The sequence below is a fragment of the Camelus ferus genome, chromosome 22 (genome assembly GCF_009834535.1).
Source record: "Camelus ferus isolate YT-003-E chromosome 22, BCGSAC_Cfer_1.0, whole genome shotgun sequence".
In the NCBI taxonomy this organism is placed as follows: Eukaryota; Metazoa; Chordata; class Mammalia; order Artiodactyla; family Camelidae; genus Camelus; species Camelus ferus.
Genome location: NC_045717.1, coordinates 2377328 through 2403354, shown reverse-complemented (window position 1 = coordinate 2403354; position 26027 = coordinate 2377328). Strand labels below are relative to the sequence as shown.

Genomic DNA, 26027 nt, shown 5'->3' with positions numbered 1-26027 from the left:
CCTCCCTTGAAAGGCACGTCTGACATCCGCCTACTTCTTCTGAACAGGGAAAGGGGACATGGCAGGAGTGACTTCACGTGACATCACTGGCCAGTTAGAAAAGCCCCCTCGGCCTCTCCTGGCTTTCTCCTGGGACACTCACCCTTAGAACCCAGTGGCCACGTTGTGAGGAAGCCAAGCAGCCACGTGGAAGTCTGGGTGCAGATGTCCAGCCACAGCACCAACTAACGTCCCAGACAAGCCCCGGCAGCCCCTGCTAGACGTGGAGTGAGCTTCAGGCCACCCCAGCCCCCCAGCCAGCACTGGACGGAGCAGAGACCAGCTGTCCTCGCCGAGCCCTACGGAAATTGCAGATTCATGAGCAGAACAGACATTTTTAAGCTAGAAGGTTTAGGGGCAGTTTGTAAAACAAAACAAAACAGAAACCCAGATAGATAACTGAGACAATGGAACCGACTTTAGAGATAATATAGTTCAACTGGTCCATCTGACAGGCGAGAAAAAGTCCAGACGATGGAAGTGACTTGCCCCAAGGTGACCCGGAGTAGCCCGTGGGCCCAAACCTCTGGACTGCGAGTGAGCGCCCTTTGCACTGTCTGCCTGGGGCTGACCCAGCCCGCATTCTGCCTCCCTTCTCCCTGACCTCTGTGTGAAGATGAAGGCCAGCTGCTGAGGATGGAGGGATGGAAAGATAAAAAGAGTCTGGCTTCCAGAAACATCCCAGAGCAGCCGCACCAGCCGTGGACTGCCTGCCTGCCTCCGGAATTATCCTGCACGTAAAATAAATCCCCATGTGTTTAAATGAGGGTCTCTGTTATCTGCAGCCAAATGCATGCCTAACTGATAACACTGGCTTCCAAACGGCACTGGATTCAAAGCTCCTACTGTGTTGTTTCCAACTTCTTTTGCTGCTGTTGCCAAAAACCCTGTTACTGAGCTGCAACTCCAGGGGCCAAGTTGAGAGAGCTCCCCGCTGCCCCACTTGCTGCCAAATTGTTCACCTATCCACAGCAAGCTGGCCCGTGCTCATCCTCAGCCTTCCAAGCTGACCCAGGCCGGCCCTGGCATCGCACACGCTCCCTCTGGCCTGTGAAGGATAAAAGGTCCCTGATGGTCCTCTCAGCCCTGCAGTCACTGAGCTACACCAGACCGGCCAGGGGCTGCCAAAGCCCCCGGAGATGCGGCGAGACTGATGGCACAGCCCCCGGCTAACAACCAGGACAGAGGCGGCCCCGGGGCATGCAGGCTGGCGGGGGCGTGTCATCTGCTGATATGGGCAGGCGCGCTCAGACATCGCTCAGACATCCCCATCGCCGGTTCTGCCCCCACCAAGGCCTGAGGTCACCCCGTGCAGAATCGAAAAGCTGAGGGCTCCGACAGAGAGCTTTGCAGCAGGCACATTTTTTGCTGACTTTGTTTACCTGGCCATGATTTAGCATTGTCCCTTTCAAAATAATCAGGTGATTACAAGGAACCTCCAATATCTGGGGCGAAGCCCCTGGAAGACGACTCACTTTGTGGCTGCTTTAATCTAAAAACCATGGGGATGACTATATTTAATACCTTGTAATCGCTATAATGAAAACTAATGTGAAAAGGAATATGCTTTTACGCACAACTGAATCACTATGCTGTACCCCAGAAATTAACACAGCATTGCAAACCGACTCTACTTCAATTAAAAAATAAAAACAAATAAAAAACCATGGGGATGGAAAGGGCCCTTTTTCGGAGCCCCCTTGCAGGGATGAGGCAGCAGGGCACCCTTCCTCCTAATGCCACGCACACTCAGCCGACAGGCCTCCAAGGTGGCCGGAGGGAACAGCTCTGGAAACACAGACTCAGACAAGTCTAAGCTCCTCCAAGGCACAGCTTATAAAGGCGTCTGCACCTGTTACTCCAATTGAGCCCTATGATAACCCCGTAAGAGTGGGCAGGCTATTATGGTCCCCATTTCACAGATGGGGAAACTGAGTCTCGAGGGATTGCTGGGACTTGCCCAAAGCCACGTGCAAGTGAATGGGTATAAAAGATTGAATGTTTGTGTCTCCCCCAAATTCACACTTTGAAGCCCTAACCCCCAACACGATGGTATCTGGAGGTGGGGCCTTTGCAGGGGTGATTAGGTTTAGACGAGGTCAAGAGGGTAGGGCATTACGGTGGGATTAGTGTCCTTATAAGGGGAGGAAGCGACTAGAACTCCCTCCTCCACCAAGTGAGCACACAGCAAGGCAGCTGTCTGCGAGCCAGGCTGGGGTCTCCATCAGAACCCGGCCATCTGGTACTCTGATCTTGGACTTCCAGACTCCAGAACTATGAGTAGATTTCTGGTTTTTAAGCCCCCCGTGAATGGTACTTTGTTATTGCAGCCTGAACAGATTAAGACAATGAGGTTCATGGCTGGAAACCCTCTGGTGCTCTCTTACTTAACCCCTGCATCACTGGAGCAAATCACTTACCCTCTCTGAGACTAACTTTCCCATCCTGTAAAATGGGGAGACGCCCACCTTATAGGGTAGTTGTAAGGATAAATGAGATTGTGGCTACCCTGGTGACTGGAGAACCGGGAGGCTCTGAGTTTATAGAAATGAAACGTTTTTTGTTGTGTTGGCGGTGGTAAAGCACAGGTAATGCGAAATTTACCATTTTTAAGTGTGCAGCTCGGTGGCACGACACACCTTCACGCTGTCGTGGAACCACCGCCACCATCCATCTCCAGAACATTCTCATCATCCCAGCTGAAACTCTGAATCCATTAAACGACTTCTCATTTTCCCCTCCCCCAGCCCCCAGCACCCACCGTCCTACTTCCCGCCTCTTAGTTTGTCTACCCCAGGGAGCTCGTATACACGGAATCACACAGCTGTCCTGCTGTGACTGGCTTAGTTTATTAGCACGAAGTCCCCCAGGTTCATCCATGTTGCAACACGGGTCAGAATTTCCTTCCTTTTTACCACTTAATAATATTCCATTACGTGTAAATACTGCATCCTGTTTACCCACTCATCTGTATTACAATTTATCATCCTCACTCCTGCAGAGGACCTGAGGTGACGGGCTCCCTCTTCCTCATCGCAGTCTAGTCTCAAGCAGCTTGTTCTCATTCTTCCGAGTGTGGCTCCAGCCCGCTGTTCCGACAGCAACACACACGGCCAGGCAGGTGTAGTGCCTACCTGGGGCAGAGGACCAGCTGTCTTTTTTCCATTCTAACCTCGTCTGTCAGGGGACGATTCTTTGTGAAATGCAACAAAGCGATGTAAAAGGTAAAATTTTAAAACCCATAAAAGTCCTAGCCCATTTTTTTCAAATTCTTAGATTCAACAGACATAAAAATCACTGGATAAACTGCTTTAAAAGTTTCCAAACATTCTCAGTTTCTATCCAAATCTTGTTAGGGACCTGTGACAAACAGTTTAAGCGCCAGCACCCATCCGCACACCACATTTTTGAGCAGCCCTGCCTGGAGCGTTGTTTAACAGCAAAAATGAAAACATCTAAAGACCATCAATAACATAGCTGTTAAATACACTCTGGTATCTCCATATTACGGTTCAGCAATAAAATATAATGAAGCACATGAGTCAGCAATTCCACTCCTAAGTATATAACCAAGAGAAATGAAAACATATGTTCCCACAAAAACTAGTACATAGATGCTCATAGCAGCTTTATTCACCAAAGCCAGACAGTGGAAAGCCAAATGTCCATCGACGGATGAATGGACAAACAAAATGCGGAATATCCATACAGTGGAATATTATTCAGTCATAAAGAGGAATGAAGCACTGACACAGGCCACTGGATGAACCTGGAAGGCGTGCTAAGTGAAAGAAGCCAATCACAAAAGGCCACATATTTATGATTCCATTTGTAGGAGACGCCCAGAACAGGCAGACTGAGAGAGACAAAATGGAGGTGAGTGGTTGCCAGGGGCTGGGAGTGACAGAGGGATTGGAAGATGACAGCTAAGGGGTACTGGGTTTCTGTGTGGAGTGATGCTCTAAAAATAATTGTGCTGACAGGTGCACAATTGTGTGCATATACCCCAAGTCACTGAACTGTATACTTTAAATAGATGAATTGTATGGTATACACTTTATATCTTAATAAAGTTGTTATTGAAAAATGAAGCAGAGTCCTAAAGCCATTCAAACAATTTAATTAAATTATTTAAAACCTAAAGAAAATCCTAGGTCTGGATGTCTTTACTAGTGATTTCTTCCAAACGTTTAAGAAAGAAGCAACATTAAACCTTATACTAATTCTTCCAGGTAACAGAACCAGGTGTAACGTTTCCCAACTCATTTTATGAGACCAGCATAACCTTGAAAACCAAAACCTGACAACAGAAGGAAGAAAAATTATAGGCCCTCTCTCTATGAAGACAGAGGCAAAATTCCTAAAGAAAGTGCTAGCAAATTGAATCCAGCAACATATTAAAATAATACAGCCGCCCAAGTGGGGCTTATTCTGGGAATACAAGGGTAGTTAACATTCTAAAATCAATCCTCTTAATTCAGCGTTTTGACAGAAAAAAAGGGAGAAATATCATAAAATCATCTCCTAAATGCAGAAAAATCGCTTGACAAGTCTTAACATCCAATCATAACTTAAAAAAAAAAAAAACTCTCGGCAAACTAAGAAGAGAACTTCTTTAACTTGATGAATGAATACAAAATCATAAACTCAAACTTAATGTTCCCTCTGAGTTCAGCTACAAAACCAGGATGCTTGCTGTGGCATTGGCAATCAGTCTCTCCAGCAGCACTGAAGATCCTAGCCAAGGCAATGAGTCCAGCAAAAGAAATAAAAGGTGTAAGGACAGGAAACAAAGGAAAAACTTCTGTTTACAGATGACATGATAGAAGATACACAGAATCGCGAAAAGACTATTCAACTATTAGAGTTAAATGAGTGTGGCAAGAACACTGGAAACAAGGGCCACATGAAAAATCACCAGTGACAAACAGAAAGCAATTTTTAAAATATTATTATTTAAAATAGCACCGGGTGGGTACAGCTCGGTGGTAGAAAGCACGCTGCACAAGGTCCTGAGTTCAATCCCCAGCACCTCTGTTAAAAACAAATAAATAAAATAAGCCTAATTACCTCCCTCCCAACAAAATTTAAATAAAAAATAAAACAGCATCAAAAAATATTAAATCCCTAGGCATAAATCTAATAAAACAGGTGCAGGATCTCTATACTCAAAACTATATAAAAATACTGTCAAATAAAATTAAATTAGACCCAAATACTGGAGTGATACACCATTTTCACAAATTGAAGTCCCCAGTATTGTGAAGATGTCATTTCTTCCTGAATTACTTTTGGTTCAATGAGTCTCAGTCAAAGTCTCAGCAGGGCTGGGGTTTTTTGTTGTTGTTTTCACAGAAATCAGCAAACAGGGTGTAAAACTTGTGTGAAATTGCAAAGGCCCAAGAACAGCCGGGGCTGTCCTAAAGGGCGAAACACCGCCTAAAATCAACACGAAAGCTTCGGTGATTAAAATAAAGTGGGACTGGCACGCGGGTAGACACACGGAATGATGGGACGGAAGAGGCAGTCCGGACACAGCCACGCACAGCCACCAGGATGGCTGAAACAAGACTGATGGGAAGTGCCCCGCGGTGGTGAGGATGCGAAGCACCTGGAATTCTCTTGCTCGTTTGGTGGAAGTATCGCCTTCCTTGGGAAACACCGTGGTACTGGTTACTAAAATGCAACATCTGCATACCTTACGCCCAGCGATTCCACTGTAGGTCTAAACACAACAGAAATGCCTACGTATGTTCGCCAAAACACATACAAGATTGCTCATAACAGCCCCACACTGGAAACAATCTGAACGCCCAACAACCACAGGATCAATAAATAAATGAACCATCCACCACTGAGTGTGGCCACACGGGCAGATCCCCAAACGCTCAGCTGAAGAAAAGAACCTATAGTGTGTGATTCCATTCTAGAAAGTTCAAAAACAGGCAAAGCTAGTCTATCATGGGGCACGGGGAGAGTGGTTACCTTGGGCGGCGGGGCGGGGGGGGGGTGTCTCTGGAGGCAGGTCACGTGCTGCGTCCTGACCGGGACACAGGTGTGTTCTGTCTGGAAAGTCACCAGGCTGCGCGCTCAGGCCCTGCGCTGGTGCCTGTGCTAAGTCCTGTTCTGACAAAAAGCTAAAACAAATCCGAGGTGCAGCTATGTTGATATTAATGTGACAGAAGCTATGAACGGTCGCAGAGACACAGAATACGAAGCGTGAGCATGTCCACTGCCTTTCTAGCACCTCCCGCAGAAGCCCCGCCGCGTGTCCGCTTGTCACTGGGGCTTCAGATGGGCTGACAAGGAGAAAGAACAGAAAGGCCAGGATCAGAAGGGGCAGCAAACAAACCAGGAGACTTTTACGTTGCAAAGAGTGAAAACGGCTGGTGTGGAGGAAAATGTGAAAAAAAAAAAAGTCCAGGAAGGCAGGCCCAGAGCTGGGGGAGGGTGTAGGGGCAGAGTGGGAGGGACTGGGAGGGCTGGGAGCCGCAAAGAACCCCCAGCCAGCCACCCTGAGTCACGTCCTGGTGTTTAATTCAGCAGGTCTCCACGTAAGGGTGGTCCGTGGGCCCTGGGAGCCCATTCAGATTGAACTGACCCTCATATTGTGAAGTTAAACAAAAATGCAGAACACCACGCATTATTTTATTTCTGTAAGAATTTAAATGTATTTGTTGAAGCACAAAAAAGGCCCGTAGAAAGCAAACTGAACGGACCAAATATTTACACCTAGGTTTCGGGGACGGACAGGGCAGTGGAATCGGGGTACAAGGGGAACACTTTTGATGGGGACAGTAGGATTACTTTAAGAAGCATAGTTTTCTTTTATAATAATAGTTTTTTTAAGTCAAAGGAGGACAGCCTGCTAAGAAGACTGGAAGGGGGTCCCTGTGGGGAGGTGGGGACCCGCAGAAAGAAGAAAAGGGTGCGTTCTAGGCAGGAAACGAGCCTTTCTCGACAATCCTAAGAGAGGCCCTGAGGACCTGCTGAGTCAGCCCTTGGAGGATTCTGGCTGGAGGACCTGGAACCTCCCCACAGCCAGACCTAGGGGCTCAGAGTCCCTGCCCCCCACACACCTGGGTGCACGCATCGTCCCCCCACTTCTCCACCCTTCCCTTGCCCCTCCCTCAACCCCACCTTCTTGGGCCACCATATCCGCCCTGCGTTCCCTGCCCTCTCCCGCCTGAGTTTAGCGCCCTGCCCGCTCCCCGCCACGCACCCTCACCCCACACGTGCGCCTGGCCCCCGTCTTCTATACCCACCAGCAGGCCTGGGGTGAAAGAACTTGATCCTCACAGACCCCTCCCCCCCTCCAGCCGCTGGTGTTGCTCCTGGATCCCAAGGGGGAGGGGGCAAGAGGAGAGGATGGACACTTTCAGGGAGCAGACCAGCTTGGGGGGTGGGGCCCGAAGGCGCTACCTGGTCCGCCTGGAAATTCAGCCCAAGTGCTGCCCTGGGGGAGCTGCGGGGGGCGGGGGGGGGGTCACTCTTGAGCGGCTGCTCCTGGTCTTCCTGGGAGGCACCCTGTCCTCTCCAGGTCCCCCACCCTTTACACAAACAGAGTAAATGCCAGACCATGCCCCCCTACCCGCAGGGCACAGTGGGGCCCAGGGTCACAGCTATTAATACACAGCTGACCCTCAGGCAGGCACTCGGGCCATCAGGGGCTGCTTCTACCCCGCCTGTGTGACGGGCACGCCAAGGGCAGTACTGACACCCAGGAGTAAAGTCACCGTCCAGTCCTGCCGGTGGCACAGCCACTCTGCTCTGCCCCCAGTCACCCACTGCCCCCACTCCCCTGGGGGCACACAGGGTCTCACCTAAGGACATTCTTCACAAAGCACCACGTCAGGAGGTGCGTGCACTTGTAAGCGGGGAGCCGGCCCCTCCTCCACACCCTCCTTTGTCTGCTGTTTTTTTTCCTTAGGGCCCCGTTCCCTTCAGAGCCTCGGCCTCAGGGCTTTGAACTTCTTTCTGTGCTAGCCTGTGAGTGGGCCGCACACGGCTGCTTCTAAAGAAACGACCAGACAGCAGGCCGCTTCAGGCCTACTTGTGTCATGAAAATTGTGACCTCGTGGGAAAGGAAGCTTGGATAGATTCATCCTACTTCCAAAGTCAGGACTAAACAAAAATGGAACTTTGGTGGATCAGGAGGGAAACCCCAGGGCCAGTCGAGAGCAAAGGGCTTGACCACACAGCCCGCTGACAGTCTGCAGGGCAGCAGAGGGAACCCCAAGTTCAAGGGCTCCCGGAGGAGGAGCCAGGAGTTGCTCCTTCTCCATCTTTGAGCAGAAGGTTGTCGGGGCGGACGGCGGGGGGATTCTGGCACTAAGTGAACCAAGAGTCTAAGCAGAAATGACGTCCTTTTCTGCGAAGGAGGCCACAGAAGGAAAGCTCCCCCCACCCCATGCTGGCCTGGCTAAGTCCCCCTCGCACTGTAATAATGATCTGTGTCCGGCTGTCTCCCAGCTTTTGGGGACCGTAGGCCACTTTCCTGAGGGATAAATGAACAGATATTGGAGATGCCTGGGAGCACCTAGCACCCCCACATACACTCATCTCAGTGTAGCCTCAGAACAGGCCTGTGAGACACATAAAGCTTTTCCATGTTATGCACAAGGAGAGGTGGGGTTTAAAGCATCAGATCGCTGGCCCCAGCTCACAGAGCCGGGGGCAGAGTCCACCTGTATCAAACCCAGACCTCACTCCCCGACACCGTGTGGCCTCCTGGCACCCGTGGTGGAGGTGCCCTCCCTGCCTCTCAAAGACCCTGGCAGAGGGATGGGCACAGCAGCCAGGCCTGCCCAGTGGGGCTCTGTCTCCTGAGACCCTGAACCTCAGGCAGAGTGACACACAGAACAAATGGTGCAGACACACCCAGGGGACCTCTCGTTCCCCAGGGGGCTGCCCTGCACCCTGTCCCTGCCCAGCCTCCTTCCTCAGCGGGCACTTCGCCTCTGTGAGCTCCTGCATTTCCCCCAATACTTTCCCTCTTGGTCTGAATCTGCCCTAGTTGATTGCTGTTGCAAGGGATCAAAGAACGCTACCTCGTTCACCGTCCATCGAGCCTCCCTCCCTCCTCTCTGCTCCCCAGAACAACACTCTGCGAGGCCGGTTATATGTCTTCCTAGCTACCTCCCCGACGGATGGGTCCAGGGGCTGCTCCCAGGCTGCTGGAGGGAGAGACCTGAGGGTGCACGCGGCAGAGTGGGACGGAGCAATCCACACTAAGAGATGAAGGAAAGGAGGGGACATTTCCGTGTGTTTCGACCACAACCAGTCGTATTTGTACAGTTTAGCAAGGGCAGCTCTCTCTGCCCACGCCCCCCGCCCCTTCTATCTGCCCCACGAGGCTGGAGGCAGCGGAGGTCGCCCAGGTGCCAGGTTCAACCTCCACCATCCCTGCAAGGCTGCGCGGGCCAGAGCTTTGGGGTGGACATGGGGTGGGCCGAGCCAGGTGAGGCCACAGGAGGGACAGGGGAGCGGCTCAGCGGCCAGAGGACAGAGAAGACAGGCATGGAGATGCGCGTGCCTGCAGAGGCCAGGCCTTCCAACATAGGGAGGGGGCTGGGAGTGCGCGGGTCTGCACAGCTCCCAAACCCTGCTGGATTTAAGCAATCTGGGGATTAGAACAGAAAATACAGGAAATGTTGGCTGCAAAGGGTCAAGGAGGCTTTTTCAGGAAGCAGATTTCTGAACCGTTTCCCTGGAGGGAATATATTTCCGACACAGAGTGGCAAGGACCCCAAAGCCAGCTGGCAGGACCGGATCTGATTCACAGGGAAGGGACCCGGGCCAGCACCAAACTGAATGCAAATGACTTCAATCATCCAGTCATCGGCCCCCGAGGCCAACTCAGAACTCGGCAGAGCCAGGTCCTGGCCAGAGTTAAGTCTAAGATAAGCAAGGAGAAAAAGCCAAGCGATGAAAACGTGGGAAAACCTGAAAGCGAGTCAGGATAAAGTCTGAGGATAAGAGTGAGCGGACGCCGCAGACAGGCTTCCCTGTGCGCTGAGAAGCCTCTCTGCCAGCCCCGCCCGGTTCCTGGACAGTGAGGAGTCCAAGGAAGACAATGTCAGCCGTGAAGCTTTATTTATAGACTTTATTACCCCTTCTCTGTAACAGTCCCCTAACAGACTTGTCACTGTCACTCCACAAATCACCTGAAGTTATTTATAAAATGAGCTGAATTCTGCATGCTCCTGGGGTAGAAGCAGAGTTTGTCCTTTCCCTCCTCCCCCACCTCATCTCACCCTCACTGGAGGATCTGTTAGGAGCCTGGAGGGCGGGGAGGGGGAGACAGGATACAGCCCCTGCCTTTTAGGGTTTCACAGGGTGGGGAAGTGGTGGTGACAGTCAGATGAAGCAACCCCAAGTACACTATGGGATCGTTTGAGGGGTACCCAGAGTGTGGTGGGGTCACAGAGGAGGAGAAGATGCATTCTGCCTGGAAAATAGGGAAGGTTCTCAGATGACTAAGACTGAAGCTGGACCACGAAGAATGAACATGGGTTCTTTCAGCAAAAAGCCAGGAGGGGAGCCATTTCGGGCAAAAGAATTACATATAGGTTCTGAGTAGGTAGCATGATTAAAAATGAAATCACTGCATTTGGCACAGGAAGGTGACACGATTTGAGAGGTGGGTCCAGAGAGGGAGGCAAGAGTCTAGTTGAGAAATGCCAAGATACAGACTGCGTACTTGGTCCTAAAGATGGAAGGCGGTTAAACCAAACTTTGCCCCAATCCTGGGGAAGGCTTGGAAGGGATGAGGGACGATGAGGGTCTGAAGAAAGCAGTGGTGGTGGGGATGGTGTAGGGAAGATTTAGTCAATGCATGGGAAGCAGGATGAGAGAACTGACTGGCTGGAAAGAGAGATGAGGGAAAATGAGGGGGACCCCAAGGGAGGTAACAGTAGAAGGTAAGTGTGATGGTTAATTTCATGGGTCCACTTGGCTGGGCCACAGCACCCAGATATGTGGCCAAACATTATTCTGGATGTTTCTCCATGAGGATCTTTTTGGATGAGATAAACATTCAAACAGGTGAACTTGGAGGAAAGCAGACTGCCCGCCGTAGTGTGGGTGGGCCTCATCCAATCAGTTGAAGGTCTGAACAGAACAAAAGAGAATTCCCCAACAAGAGAGCATTCTCCAGCAAATGCCCTTAGGACTCTAACTGGAACATTGGCTCTCCTGGGCCTCCAGCTTGCTGACTTGCCCTGTAGGTTTGGACTGAACCAGTTATTTAAGACAAATCTCTTTAGATAGATAGATAGGTAGATAGACAGACAGACAGACAGACAGACAGACAGATAGGTATACACAACCTATTGGTTCTGTTTCTCTGGAAATCCCTGACTAATACAGTAAGGAACGAAGAGGTCTTTCCAGGCTCCAGGCTAAGGAAGGAGGCAACCAGGCTAAGGTCCAGGGCTGTCTTGACCACTGTCCCCATACATGTGTATTTGGAGTCAACACACAGTGACAAATGCCCACTCTGGGCCAGGTCCTGTGCTGCTGCCTCCACCTCCGTGGTGTCATTTAATCCAAGGACTGTGACTGTGTATCTCTGCTCAGATGTCCACTAGTCATGTCAAAATGAACAAGTCCAAACAGACTCCGCATTCTGTCCTCAACCCCCATTACAGCAAATGGCACCACTGAGTTGCCCAAGCTAAGAATTCGGGTGTCATTCAAAAGCTGGGAGTCATCCAGTCTTCTCTCCCTCAGTCCCCCCGACTAAGTCCACCTCCAAGTCCTGTCAGTACAGCCTCTAAAATCCACATCGACTCCGTCCGTGTCTTCCCATCGCCTCCAGCATCACGCCCCTGGTGCGAGCCCCCACTGCACCTGGCCTGGACGACTGCGGTGACCTCCCAGTGGTTTCCCCACTTCCTCTGCCCCTCCATTCCTCTCAGGCACTCCTCCAGGACCACTCTCCATTCCGCATCAGCCTGAGCTTTTCAAAACACAAACTGGACAATGGCACCTCTCTATTTTCAACCCAGCAGTGATCTCCCACTGCTTTGGGGGTGAAACACACATTCTTCTGTAGCCAACAGGGCCAGACACACCCTCCCTAGCCTGATCATGCCCTCCCCAGCCTTCAGACACTGACTCCTCCCTGTTCCTAGAAGACACCCCAGCCTTCTTGGCTGCCTAAGAACCAACTCGCTGTTCTTGGGGCCTTGGGACACCTTGGGATGCCAGGCTTCTCATCATGCAGATCTTGGCCTCAGTGTCCCCTCCCCAGTGAGCCCTCCCTGACCTCCCTTTCCAAAGCAGTAAATCTCAGCACCACCACACCCTTGCATCCTCTGCCAAGCGCCTGTCCATGCCTGAGTTACCTCATTTGTTACTTTATCTGTTTTAGTTTGTCTGTCTCCACCCTACCTACCCCATGACGCCTGGAATGTAAATTCTACGTGGGCACAGATTTTGTCTTGTCCACCACTGTGCCCCTAAAATCTAACATGGTACATTAAAAAAAATTTTGTTTATTGCAGTATAGTCAGTTTACAACGCTATGTCAATTTCTGGTGTACAGCATAATGTTTTAGTCATACATGTACATACATATATTTCTTTCCATACTCTTTTTCATTATAGGTTACTACAAGATATTGAATACATACTTTTGAATGAAGAACAAATAAGATAACAAATAACTACCTTCAACTTTGGGACTGTGGTGTCAGTTATTAAAGAAGAATGGTGAACTGAAGGCCAGAGACGTTAAGTAACATGCCCAAGGTCACACAGCTCTAACTGACAGACCCAGGACTCAAATTCAGGCCTGCCTTATCCCAGAAGACATGCTTTCCATCACTCCCCATGGGTGTCTATATTAATCTGTGTCTACAGTGCACTTTTCAGCTTTAAAAGGTCCTTTAGGAAAACACTATGTATTAAATGTAAACATTTTTGTAGCACCTGTCAGGCACCAGGTTTCTTGCCGAGTGGCTTGGTGGACTTTAAATCAGACAGGGGCTGCCTTTCCAGACCCCCAGAGCCCTGAGGTGGGCAGGACACTTGGACAGGCCTGTGGCCAGCCCAGGGCCGGAAACAAACTCTGTCTTTGGCTTTTCGGTCGAACACTTTTCAGCTGTTTTACTTTTTGCTCCTGATTATGCTGGTGACGCGTGCTTCTTGTTAGCACATTCAAAAAACGCAGGGGGTGGGCAGAGCTCAGTGGTGGAGAGCATGCTTAGCGAGCATGCACCGGGTCCTGGGTTCAATCCCCCGGGGCCTCCGTTTAAAAATAAAGAAAAGAAAAGGCAGGAAAGAAAAGGGCACTTGCACTCTCACCTTGCAGCGATCAGCGCTGTTCACACTCTGACACTGCCCGTCTTCTCCCCACTGTCAGAATACCGCGGCTGTCCTTCGCCTGTAAAGGGCTGGGACTGTCGTTCCCCACGCTTTTGCAGCTGTGAATGATGCTCCGATAAACATCACCGTACAGTCACTTGTGCACAGTGGTCAGATTTTCACTGAACCTAGCAGTGGAAATGCTGGGAGAACGTCTGTGCTTTTAAAATTTTCTGTTCATAGGCCAAACTGCCCTCCAGCATTTAAGCTTTATCAATCTGATCGTTGAAAACGAGCGTCCTCATTTCACTGTGCATTTCCTCAGTTATTCACGATGTGGACCAGCTTTTCCAGTGCCCAGAGCGGCGCCTGGCACAGAACGGGTGCCCCAGGAGAAGTGTTCACTGAGGGACAAGGTCACCATTCACATATTTTCCTGCTGAGAACTCCCTGCTTATTTCCTATGCCCACTCTCCCACTAAAACATTTGGTTTTCCCTTATTTTTTTACCAAAGCACTTTGGGTTTCATGCTTTCACTGTCTGTTTGTTGTATATGTTGAATTATTTTCCTGTGTCTTTGTCTTCAAACTTTGTTAAGGTGGGGTTTTCTTTCTAGAAAGAAAGTTTAAGTGGGGGAGGGTATAGCTCACTGTCAGTGTGCTTAGCATGTACAAGGCCCTGGGTTCAGTCCCCAGCACCCCCACAAATAAATAAATACATAAACCTAATCATCCCTCTCGCCCCCAAAAATAATAATTTTTTTAAAAAAGAAAATATAAGTTTTGAAGCTGAAAACATTTACGAAAACATTTATTCTGCAGCAGAGTTTTTCAACATCAGCACCGCTGATATGTGAGTAAGAAGATTCTTTGTCGTGGGGGCTGGCCTGTCACTGTGGTCTGGTCAGCAGCATCCTTGTCCTCTACCCACCAGATGCCAGTAGCACGCCACCCCCCAAGAGGAGACAAATCAAAAATGTCTCTAAACATTTTGCCAAACGTCCCCAGATGACAAGATCACCCCAGGGTGAGAACTGCTGCTTTATGGCTTCTGACTTCGGTGCCAGGCTTATAAAGTCGATTTCCACCTCATAATGTTAAAAAATGACCTGCTGTACTTCTGTCTTGCCTTCCATGGTTTTATGTTTCACATTTGTGTCTTCCGTCCATGTGGAATACACTTTGGCGTGAGCAGTGAGCCTAAGAAGCCGGATACTGTGACTGCACTGAACCCACCCCCGGGAAGAGGCAGGCCCCCACGTGAGCAGCTCTTGAGAGGTGGGACACTCAATAATCGCAGTGTACAGAGTTACACGACACCTCACGGGGGGAGAAGTCGCACCTGTCATCCAATAGCTGGCACAGGGCTGGCCAAGCTGAGATCAAGGCCCTTCCGTGTCTTATCTTCCCACAGCTTCAGGGATTCTCCGTTGAGACTAACCCAGAGCCACCCATGCGACTGCTGGGTGAGTGGGACACCTGCTCTAGGAATGTGCTTGCTAACGGCTTTTTTACCCTTCACATAATCGTCATGACCTGAAACCAACAACACACCACTTGATTCTGGAATCATCTGGAAAATTCTCAGGGATCTTCCATTTTAGTCAGGAAAAAAAAACACCAGAGTGAAAAGTTAACTTTGTATTTCACTGCCTTTGGTTTGAACTTTTCGTGTGCTTGAGAGTACATTTTTAAAAAAATATTAATTATCCTTTTAAAAATTCCTACTCGATTTCTATAGCATTTAATGAACATTGTGGGCTCCCTCTGGTGGCCACAAGAAAATCTCCAAATCCCAATGGTCACACAGAGCGAAATCCCAAGACCTTTGTTTACAGGACATGGTACAGTTTCTAATTCGTAAATTCAGCGTGGCTAGACGTGCCTTGAGAGGAGACTTCTAATCTTTTTCCTCCTTCCATCAGTGGGTCTACAAACTGCTTTGTAAGGCCACTGTCCAAAACCATGCACACCATCCTCCCTTCTAAATCCCTCTCTGGGGATTTCCGGTTTCTGTTCAGGATATCGCCCTCCCCCAGGCTTCCAACTTCGGGCACCTCTGTCCCCTCCCGTGCCCATCCATCCTGTTCGTGACTTCTGTCCACCACATGGCCCAGTGCCTCTCACAGCTGTTCCCTGCCGTCAATTCTCATGGCCCTCATTCAAGTTCTCGTGACCTCTCCTCCAGAGAAGCCATTCAGCAGATATTATCATCCTGCCTCCACATGCCCAGCCCTGTTCGAGGCCCAGGGGATGCAGGAGGGAACAAGACAAGGCTGTCTGCACCCTGAGCATCCTCTCAGCGGGCCTCTCTGCTGGGCCAAACCTGTGGTCCAGCCCATCCTTCACGCTGTATCCAGAGTCCTCCTCTGAAAGCTGAACTGTACTCACGCACCTTTACCTGTGTCCCACGGGACGGGGCCCACATCCCCCTATAAACCGAGACCCTCCCTCACCTCCCACCACCACCTTCCAACCACACAGGGCTCCCTGACGCTCCTGGGCTCTGGGTGCCTGGGGCTCGTCCTGTCCCAGCTGGCTAAGAAGCCAACCCTGCCCAGCTGTCATCTCCCCCACCCAGGCCTTCCTGATCGGAGGTGACCTCTTCCTCCTTTCAGTTTCGGTGGGCCTTTTGTCTTGGGATTCTTCCCGATGGTCCCTGTGTACGTGCCAATGTCCTCTAAGAACCGGGTCTACAGCCCCTCTAACAATCTTAGCATCGCCCGCAGGACAAGCACGACACAGGGGAGGGGGCGATGAATGAATGAACAAATGAATGAGTTCTCCAGAGAATTCTGGCAAAAAAAAAAAAAAAATCAGACATACAAATTAACTTCTGTACAGTCTGACCCGCAGCGTAACGCTATTAAGCTACTTATTTTTACCATAAATGCAAGTTGACTGGGATTTAACATTAAAAAAGTATCATTTAAAAAATTTCTACTAATAAGAAGGAACTCAAAGGGGGTTAACAATTTTTTGCTTCCAAGTAATTACAAAGTGCCACCCCCTGCCCTAAGCAATCTCCAAAACCAACAGATAGAGTAAACAGACTGAACAGAGCAACCCTGACCACGTCTGTCCCACCCTGCAGCGCGGGCCATAAACCATCCCCGAAATGGATCAGGCTCCGTATCACTTCCGCCTCGTGCTCTGCGCTCTCCTGGGCAGAGCTTCGCGCCTCTGCTCAGACTTCCAAAGATTCCCACAGAGCAGCGAGTTCCTAACTGATTCGTCTGTTTATTAATTTCTGGAAAGTCACCCTTCACTGCAAGCCCAGGGCCCATCATTTGGAAACCACACACCACGTCTCTGGCATATTATGCAAGGACACAAACAGGCACAGAGAGGAAATGAAAAGTATCACCGTTTTCCCGTTAAAAGTTGCTAATAACTTCCGGGGCCAGCTGAGCCCAGTGAGAACTCAGCGTGAGCCGTGTCCGGGCAGAGCCCCAGGCTCTGCAGGACAGGCCTTTCTGGATGCTGTTAGCGGCTGACCAGAGATCACGCGCTACACGTCTTCTCTTCCTTTCTGGTTCCCTCACTTCTGGGCGCTGTCATCAGCATTTTCTCACCCACGTCCCAGAAGAATATGCCAAGGAAACCTGCCAAGCCTTTGTTCTTTCCCTCCAGGATATTCCCGGCCAACTGCCAGCACGGGGTCGCCTCCCCCCTACCTCTCTGGCAGCCCGGACTGACATCAGTGAAAATCAGGAAGGTTAACAGGCTGCACACGGCGGGTCTGGACTGGCCTGGGGACGACGGATCTGGGGGCCTGGAAACCACTAACTCGTCTTCAGGAAGCGGCGCCAGGCCCTGTTACAAACTACGTGTGTTAACTCATCTAGTCCTTGCACAAGCCCCGCGCTATCAGAAACCCCACTTCACAGATGTAAAACTGAGGCAGCAGGAGGCTAAGTTCAAGGTCGTGGAGCTGGTAAAGGACAGGGAATTTGAACCCAGCAGCCTGGGTCCAGAATTCAAGCGCTTTATCACTGAGCCACACCGTTGGATCAATTCCACAGAGGGAAAGACCTGTGTGCCTGAGGTGGAGGCAAACCTCCACTCAAACGCAGGATCTGTCTCCAGTCCCCGCTGAGGACCAGCTGGACACGTCTGGCCAGCTGCCCCCGGAGCAGGACTGAAGGGGTCATCTACTAAATGTGTCTGCCTAGTGACATCTCTTTCCTTGTCTTCTGGGAACAGCACCCCAACTGTCCTTGAGGTGACCACCCTTCCCCTTGTCAGCCCACGCGATCATGGTAGCATCAGCCTTCCCCCAGAATGGCCTCCCTCTGCCCGCCCAGTTCCAAGAACTGTCCCACGACCCAGACCTGAGCAGTCAATGCATCCAGGCACACCGACTCGGCCAGGGAGAGGCCCCTGCCCCAAGCCAGACAAGTCTGGCTCGATTCTGGGACTTCTTTCTTTAATCATGCTAAAATAGAAACAAAATTTAAATAACCATTTTAACCATTTAAAAGTGCACAATTCTGAGGGCTGGGCCAAGACAGCAGAGCTCACCCTCTTCCACAAATACAGCAAAATCTAAACCTACATACAGAACAAATCACACAGAGTATCTACTGAGCTTTGGCAGAGTATCTCTTACATCGGAAATACAAGGAAATCCTCACAAAACCAATAAACAACAAGTCTGTGCTGTACAGCACAGGCAACTATATTCAATATCTGATGGTTAGTAACCTGTGACAAAAAAGAGTATGAGAAGGAATACGTATGTATACGTATGACTGAAACATGATGCTGTAAACCAGAAACTGACACAACATTGTAAACTGACTACACTTCAATTAAACAAAAAAGGGGCACAATTCCATGGCATTCACTACATTCACAATGTGGTATAACCACCCCCACTCTCCATTTCCAGAACTTTTCTTTCTTTCCAAACAGAAACTCCGCATCCACCAGCAACAGCTCCCTGGACTGGTCTGCTCGGGCCGCCAGAACGAGTCCCGCGGTCTGGGGGGCTTCAACCACAGAAACCGATCTCCTCACAGTTCTAGGGGTTGTAAGTCAGAGATCAAGGTGTCAGCAGGGTTGGTGTCTCCTGAGGCCTCTCGCCCTGGCTTGCAGACGGCCGTCTTTCCTTGTCTTCACGTCACCCTCCCTCTGTGTGTGTGTCTGTGTCCCGATCTCCTCTTCTTGCAAAGACACCAGGCATGGAGGATTAGAGTCCACCCCATGGCCTCACTTGACCTTATCTACCTCTTTCAAGAACCTGTCTCCAAGACAGTCGCATTCTGAGGTACTGGGAGGGGGACAGGACTTCAGTGCATGAATTTGCAGGGGGAGGGGGCACGCGTCAGCCCATAACACTCCCCGCTCCCCAGTGCCGAGAACTTCGAGTAAGGGGAAAGCTCTATCCGCTGGGCTCGCTGACCCACCCCTGGGGCTGCTGGTGGCCACCTTCCCACTGCAAGGAGACAGCGTCTGAAAACAGCTCAGAGAGGAGCTGAGAGGTGGAGGGGGAGCCCCTGAGCCCAGACACGCCCGAACCTGGCTCTGCACCGACCTCTCCAGGCCAGCTGTATGGCCTCCGAAGTTTCCTTTTTCCATTTGTGTGTTTGATGAATGTAATTAAAAGCGTCAGTTAACGCAAGGAGCTTGTACACCAGAGGGGCCCATATCTCCGGGACATGTAGGATGCACTCACCTGGCAGCAGAGTCAAGAGTCAGATCCAGGCCTCTCAGGCTCCAGGGTGGTGCTGGCCCCAACCTGTCCCTTGGGATGCTCAGGTGTCAGGACCATTCACAGCTCAGTGGGGACCCGACCATGCCCACATCTCCCACAAGCAGACTTCAGGGCCACCCCCTGCCAGCGCCCTTCCTGCAACATTCCAGAACTGCTGCTCTTGGAGGGGCTCCCCAAACAGACTGCGGGCTCCTGTCCTTCCTGCCCCAGGCCCCCAGGCCCTGCAGCCATCCCTGGCTCATGACAGCCTTCAGTACAAAGCACAAGGAAGGCAGGGGACAGGGCGAGACAACAGGCCTCCTTCCGTCCCTGACTTCTCTGCAGGACGGTCTGTAAGAACACAGGATGGGAAACAAAACAAACCAAACGTCCTTGGGGTGGGGACTGGCCGGCGACCTCACAGGACAACCCAACAGCCCGACAGGATTCCGTCCTTTAACCCCAAAGGAGGCAGCCTCCGACAGGCAGGCTGATGCAGACCAGCTCAGAGGGAAACTGCAAACTGCGAACAGCAACACAGGGACAATGACATATGATGCCCCGTGCGCAAAACCATGAGGGGAGCTACTGGCTGAAATGTACATAAGTGACCTCAAAAACCAGGCTGTCCAATACCATAGACACCAGCCACAGGTGGTGACTGAAAACTGAGAATTAAACAAAAATTTAAAATTCCGTTCGTCAGTGGCACTAGCCACCTTTCAGGGGCTCGACAGCCCATGTGGCTGGTGGTGGCGGCTGTGTTAGTGGGACCTAGGACACTCCCACCATCACAGGAAGCTCTGCTGGGGAGCCCTGCTCAGAAGGACGTCCGCAAATGGCCAGGGGCCCCTTTGGAGAGGAGGGGAGGATTACTTTTCACGTGTAATCTTTCGCAGCACTTGAATCTTTTTCTATTACATATTATTTCCTATTCAAAAACAAACATTTTAAAACTTGAAACACGTTTTGAAGCATTCAAGTACATAAGGAATGTAAGCAGAGAGGGTGTCGGCTATAATGAAAAAGAACACGAAAAGGAATACATGTATGTATATGTCTGACTGCTATGCTGTGCACTGGAAATTGACACATTGTAACTGATTACAGTTTGATTTAAAAGGGAAGGAAAAGAAAAGAAAGAAAAGAAGGAAAGGAAGAGAAAGGAAGGAAGGAATGAAGGAAGAAAGAAAAGAAGAGAAGAGAAAAAGAAAAGAAAGAAAGAAAGAAAGAAAAAAGAAAAAAGAAGGAAAGAAAGGAAGGAAGTACGAAAAGAAGGAAGACCAAAAGGAACTTACGTCCTCCCATCCTTCCTCTGCTTCACTCCCTCCCTCCCCCTTCCTTCCCGTCCTTCCTCATTCCGCCTCCCCTCCTTCCCTCCCTCCCTCCTCCCTTCCTCTCCCTCTCTCTCCCCTCCCTCCTCCCTCCCTCCCCTCCTCCCTCTCTCTCTTTCTCTTTCTTTCTTGTCTTAGGGAGGGAGGAAGGCAAGAGGGTGTTGGAATTCCCCGGGACATGGGTTAGTCACGTAAATGTAAAGCCTGGAGTTCTCTGTTGAAGGAAGAGCGGGGTGCTTCTCGGGGGGCAGGTGTGTGACACAGAGCAGCGCTACGGGAGGCTCCTGTGTCCGGCACATTCTGAGTCTCTCAGCCGCCTTACAAGGTCCTCGGGGTGACTGCTGTTCCCATTTTAGCTTCCTGAGGCTGCCACGACAAATGAGCACAAACTGGGTGACTTCAGATGACAGAAACCTATTCTCTCCCGGTTCTGGAGGCCAGAAGTCCAAAACCAAGGTGTTCAGCAGGGCTGATTCCTTCTGGAAGCTCTGAGGTAGAGTCCCTTCCATGCCCCCTCCACTTCCGAGGCTGCCGGCAGTGCTGGGTGTTCTCGGCCACGCAGACGCATCCCTCTGGTCTCGGCCTCCGTCTTCCCAGGGCCTTCCCCTCTGGGTGTCTCTGTGTCTCAGGTCTCTCGCCCCGTCTCTTGTAAGGACACTCATCACTGCACTGGGGGCCTCCTCTAGATCCTGGATGCCTCATCTCAAGATCCTTAACGTAAGTACACCTGCAGAGAACTTATCTCCAAATAAGGCCACACTTACAAGCACCAGGGGTTAGCACTGGGATTTGTCTTTTGGGAAATTCACAATTCAACCCACTCCACTGTTTTATAGAGGAGTTCAAGGCTCAAGGGCCCCTCACTTGCCTGAAGCCCCAGCCCTGCCGGTCGTCCCACCACTAACTCGGGCAAGAGAAGAACCTTGACCTTCCAGCCCGAGGCCTGCCCTCCTCTCGGCCTCAGAGCTCTGCCAGCATCCCCTTCACAATGAGCAACACACACAGAAGAGCCGCCCCCTTCTCTTGCTTTGCTTATCTGTCTGCTGCATCCTAGGATCTGACAAAAGGTGACACTATCCTTGGGGCCGTGGGAAGGAAGTGGGTCAGGGGGATCTGTGCGTATCTCAGATCAGACGGGGAGCCAAGCTACAGAGGGTGGTCGGCGTGTCCAGACTCCAGAAATCTGCAGGGCAGATCAGAGCTGGGGAGAAAGGGAACGAGTTAAAGGTTTCTGGTGCTGGAGAAAAAGGCCTCTGTGCTTTTTTGTGACAGAGGAGAATGTGCCAGCCTATGTGGCTTTGCTCTGATAAAGCGCTCTGGTCTCAGGGGCTTGTGGGAGTCCTCCAGCTCGAGGTGACAGGAGAGAAAGAGCAGACGTGGGCACGGCTGCACATCGCGGCCTGGCAGATGCCACCCTGCTGCACCCCTGGGGCTACACTGACCACAGGTGCCAGGAGGGTGTGACCATAGCCACAAGGCCCTCAGACAATGACAGCACAGCACAGACCCCTGGGGGCCTCCAGAGAGCAGGGGCGGTCACTGCCCTCCTCTCACTGGGACTGGGGGTTCTGACCAGCCTTTCGGCCTCCACAGTCAGCCCAGCTCTCAGCACCTCTGCTGGTGGTTCAGAAGCCCCTAAGGGAGGGTAGGACCTGGGCTTGGACCTGTAGTTCCTCCATGAGCTCAGAAAGGCCCCCTCAGCCCGCTCCGGTATAGGTACCATTTATTGATACAAACAGTAAGTGTCTGACCAAGACTCGGAGCCGGTTTGGGTTTATTCAGGGGCTCCACGCCCCTCACTGCCAATTCCTCACTCTCCATCTATTATCTGTATTTGGGATTTTCAAACTTCCGGTCAGCAACCCACGCAAGGAGCCCGTTTCACACCATCATCCATGTCACCCCTACAATCGCGGAAACAAAAACCTCAGTCCAATCATTTTTGTTCCATCTCTGCTGGCTCAGAATTTCAGAATGCTGAGCTGCAGCCCACAGAGCCAATTTCATGTCTCATGAATGAGCTGGGACTCCCAGTTTAAAAGACACTCGTCCACATAACTTACATGAGTTCACACCCCAACAACACTCAGAAAGAAAGAGGAGAAAGGAGAGGAGCTGTTCCCATTTCATACGTTTTGCAGATCAGCCAAAAAGTCATCTGTGGACCTGAATTTTTGTTTTTCCTCCTGAACTGCAGTTCCTGAGCTCCTGACCTGCTCACGATGTCATTACTTGTCATGTCCTTTTCCATCCTATGAAACCCTCAGGGTTCCTATGAGAGGCCAACTCAAGCTCAGCCATAAAATCCTCTCTCACTGGGTCCCCAGAGACTGAATTTTCACATCGAGGTCCACCTTTTCACAAATCTCAGGGCATCTCCCAACCCAGAGGTGCTAACCCATCAGTGAGCCTGGTTTCTGGACCAGATGAAGTGGTTCCGTAACCAGGCAGGACCCCATGGGGCCTTCCAGGGTCAGATCCCTCCCCTGTCCTCTGCTGCAGCTCCTCTCTGAAGCACCCAGATAGTAGTATCTCCTGTATATTTCCTGAGCTTTTCAGATGCTTAATATCACCGCCAAAGGGAAGAAATTAACTACTTGATGGTCAAGAGCACATGGCCCCCAGACCTAGCGCCTGGGGCTTGACAGTGTTGATGTCCAGTTACCTCAGCATCAACCAGGGAGAGAATTGTGCACGAGCTGATCACATACCCCGAGACCCCCCTCCCTCACCTGGCCTTTAAATACGCTTTGCTGAAACCCTTTGGGGAGTTCAGGGTTTTCTTGAGCGTGAGCCACCCCATCACCCTTGCCTGGCCCTGCAATAAACCTTTCTCTGCTCCAAACTCCACCGTTTCAGTTTGGCCTCATGGTGCAGAGGGCACACGAACTTGCCTTGGGTACACAACAGTTTGGGAAATGCCAGACAGCTTGGCCAATGGAAGGCGTGACAGCAAGGAACAGGGGCCTGGGCTCAGCCCCCGTATTCTGTTACTTTACCTGGCGTGGTGGGAAGCCTGGGAAATACTACGACTTCCCACTCATTCACTGGTGTTCCACGCAGTTCTAGGAGAGGATAATTCTAGTCCTGAAGATACTGGGGCTGAGACTACACCCCTAAATTCTCAACCATAGTCTGTGCAAAGCTCCCCTGAGGACACCCAGAGGACCCGATATGAATCATGGTTTGAGCCACATCGATTCGGAACCATCAAATCCTCATTCTGTTCACAGCCATCCTGGTCTACACCACCACAACCCAAGAGACATGACTATCTGAGTCATTCAGACCATGTTTCATACTCCTTTCCTCTAGCTCCACCCAAAAAAATGAAACAAAAAACCTACATTCATTGGATTATTCCTCTACCCACCCGCAGCCCCTCAGGTGTGGGACAGAGCTGGAGTCACAAGGCTAATACCGTGTGGGCGGTTCCAGCCTGCTTCTCCATCTTTAAAATGGGACGGCTGCTACTTTCCGAGCATCTGAGCTGTTACTGTAAGTCATCTGTAACACTTCGCAGCTCCTCCCCCAACACCACCGTCCTCATCAAACCAAGTCGGCTGATTTTGCCAGGATCTCTCATGACACGCCTACCAGGGAAGCGGTAGGAAGAAAGGCCCCAGGACGCTCCACGCAGTACAACAGACAACCCGAAAGCCAAGGCGATTCCCTTGACCGTGTCCTCGGCGGTTCTGAGCAGACAAGGGCGAGAAGGCCAGGGCTTCAGAAGTCAGGAGCCAGCCAGGATCAGACATCCACTTACCTGGGGGGCAGACGCACTCCGATGGCGCTTCCCGAACTGTCCGCAGCTTGGCGAGTCCCTCCAACTTCTGAACCAGGAAGAAAGGGGGAAAAAATATAAGGATGAGTTTCAGAGCAGAGAGGGGCAGAAGTAGAAAAATTAGCGAAAATCAACGTATCTGAAGGATCTACAGTGGTGGGGCTGGGGCTTTCAAGACCATTTTTTAAAAGGTCACTGAATTCTATGGGCAGTTTTAAAACAGGAGGAGAAACAAAAATAAGCATTAAGCAATGACTTGGGAGTCCCTGAACAGAAGGCGGCAGGTTTCTGCTTTGTTATAACATTTTCCAATACAAACCCAGGACCGACAAAGGGAACCCGTGGTCAGCGTGAGGATGGGAGGGCAGAGCAGGGGGGCGCCAGGTGGGCCCAATCAAAACTGGCCCCTGCACCTCCTTCCCTGCTCGAGGGGCCACCCCCCCCATCCGATCCCAGGGAACCCCCGGCCCCCTAGGCTGCAGCCCCTCCCAGCCCACAGGCGTCAGACCCCTTGGCCCAGACCTAATCCACCCTGATGGCATCTTCCTTTCTTCTTATCAGTGGGGATCCTCAGCCTAGAAACTCTAGTTCAGTTGCATTTAACCAGAATCTGGACACATGCCGAGCCCTGAGCTAGACCTGGGTGAAGGGGAGAGACTGACCACAGCCATGGAGTCAGAAGTCTGCTATGATGGCAACTCACAGCACAGCGCTGGCATAACCAGCACCTGATGTGACATGCGGGGTAACCTCTGAGGCCTGAATTATGGTCCCTGCCCCACAGACAGGGGACACAAGCTTGGAAAAATGGAGAAACTCATCTGCAATCCCAAATCCAGGTTCAGGGGAGTGAAGCAATCGGCCCACAGTCCCAGAGCTAGCCAACACTTGAGTCCTGACAAGGCTATACAAAGCATTAACCTTTCTCTAGGAAAAAAACAAAACCAAAAAACAAAAACAAGAAAATCTCCCTTAAAAAATCAAAGCAAATCCTGAATGTGTTAACATGAGTAGAAAATGCAAGACGACCACCGAAAGGGGTACTTAAGGGTCAAACATAAAAATGTAATTTTTCTCCATTAAAAAAAATAATACAAATACCTTGAAAATAGTACAGCAAACAAATGAACAAAAATGTAATTTTTAAAGCGCCGCTTTAGAGAAGCCAAGAAGGCCACCTCCAGTCTTAAGCCCTTGACCACCAAGCCTGGAATTTTCACGTAAGAAGGGGCTCCAGCCAAGCCCTGTCTGCCTCTGGCTGAACTGCCCAGGACTGGGAGCCCGAGACAGAAAGAGGGTAGCTGCGGGCCCCGCAAAGCCCTCCTGAGTTCCCTCTCCCTCCCAGCCTGCCAGCCTCGCCCTGGTTCTCCAGGGGGGGCCACAGAGGCTGACACCGAAGAGAGACGGAGTTAAGGCCGAGTTCTGAGAACAGGAGGACAGGGGTCGTGGACACTTCAGTGGAGGTGCTGTGAAAGCAGGATTATGACAGGACGTCTCCATCCTCATCCCACCTCTGCAGCCCCCAACCCCCATCCCAAGGCCTTGGCTAGCCCCAGAATCTGGTTAGGCCTCTGGCTGCCAAGCTCTCAGCTCCGGGCCAGACCCCCACCTGCCACTCACTGCGGCTCAAACCGGGGACGGGCATGGGGGTGGGGGTGGGGGGTGGTACTTTGCCCTGGCGCCGTCCACCTGGCCCAGAGCCACCCTGTGAGCAGCCCGGCTGGCCCCCAGCCTCCAGAGGTGCCCCTGCAGCTGCCACAGGCCGCCCCCAAGGGGGTGAGACCTGACGCAGCAAGAGCAACTGCCACCCCCAGCCTCCAGCGGCCGCCCCTGCACCGGACTCTGGAGCATCCCGGCCACG

At 51.2% G+C, this 26027-nt stretch overlaps 1 protein-coding gene across 1 annotated transcript in view; it reads right to left on the bottom strand.

Annotated features, from left to right (window-relative positions):
- Positions 1 to 26027, bottom strand: part of COL23A1 (collagen type XXIII alpha 1 chain) — a 301597-nt gene that overhangs the window by 254189 nt on the left and 21381 nt on the right. The window contains 1 exon segment of the mRNA XM_032464925.1: positions 24149 to 24215. Coding sequence (XP_032320816.1) covers positions 24149 to 24215 — 67 coding nt within the window.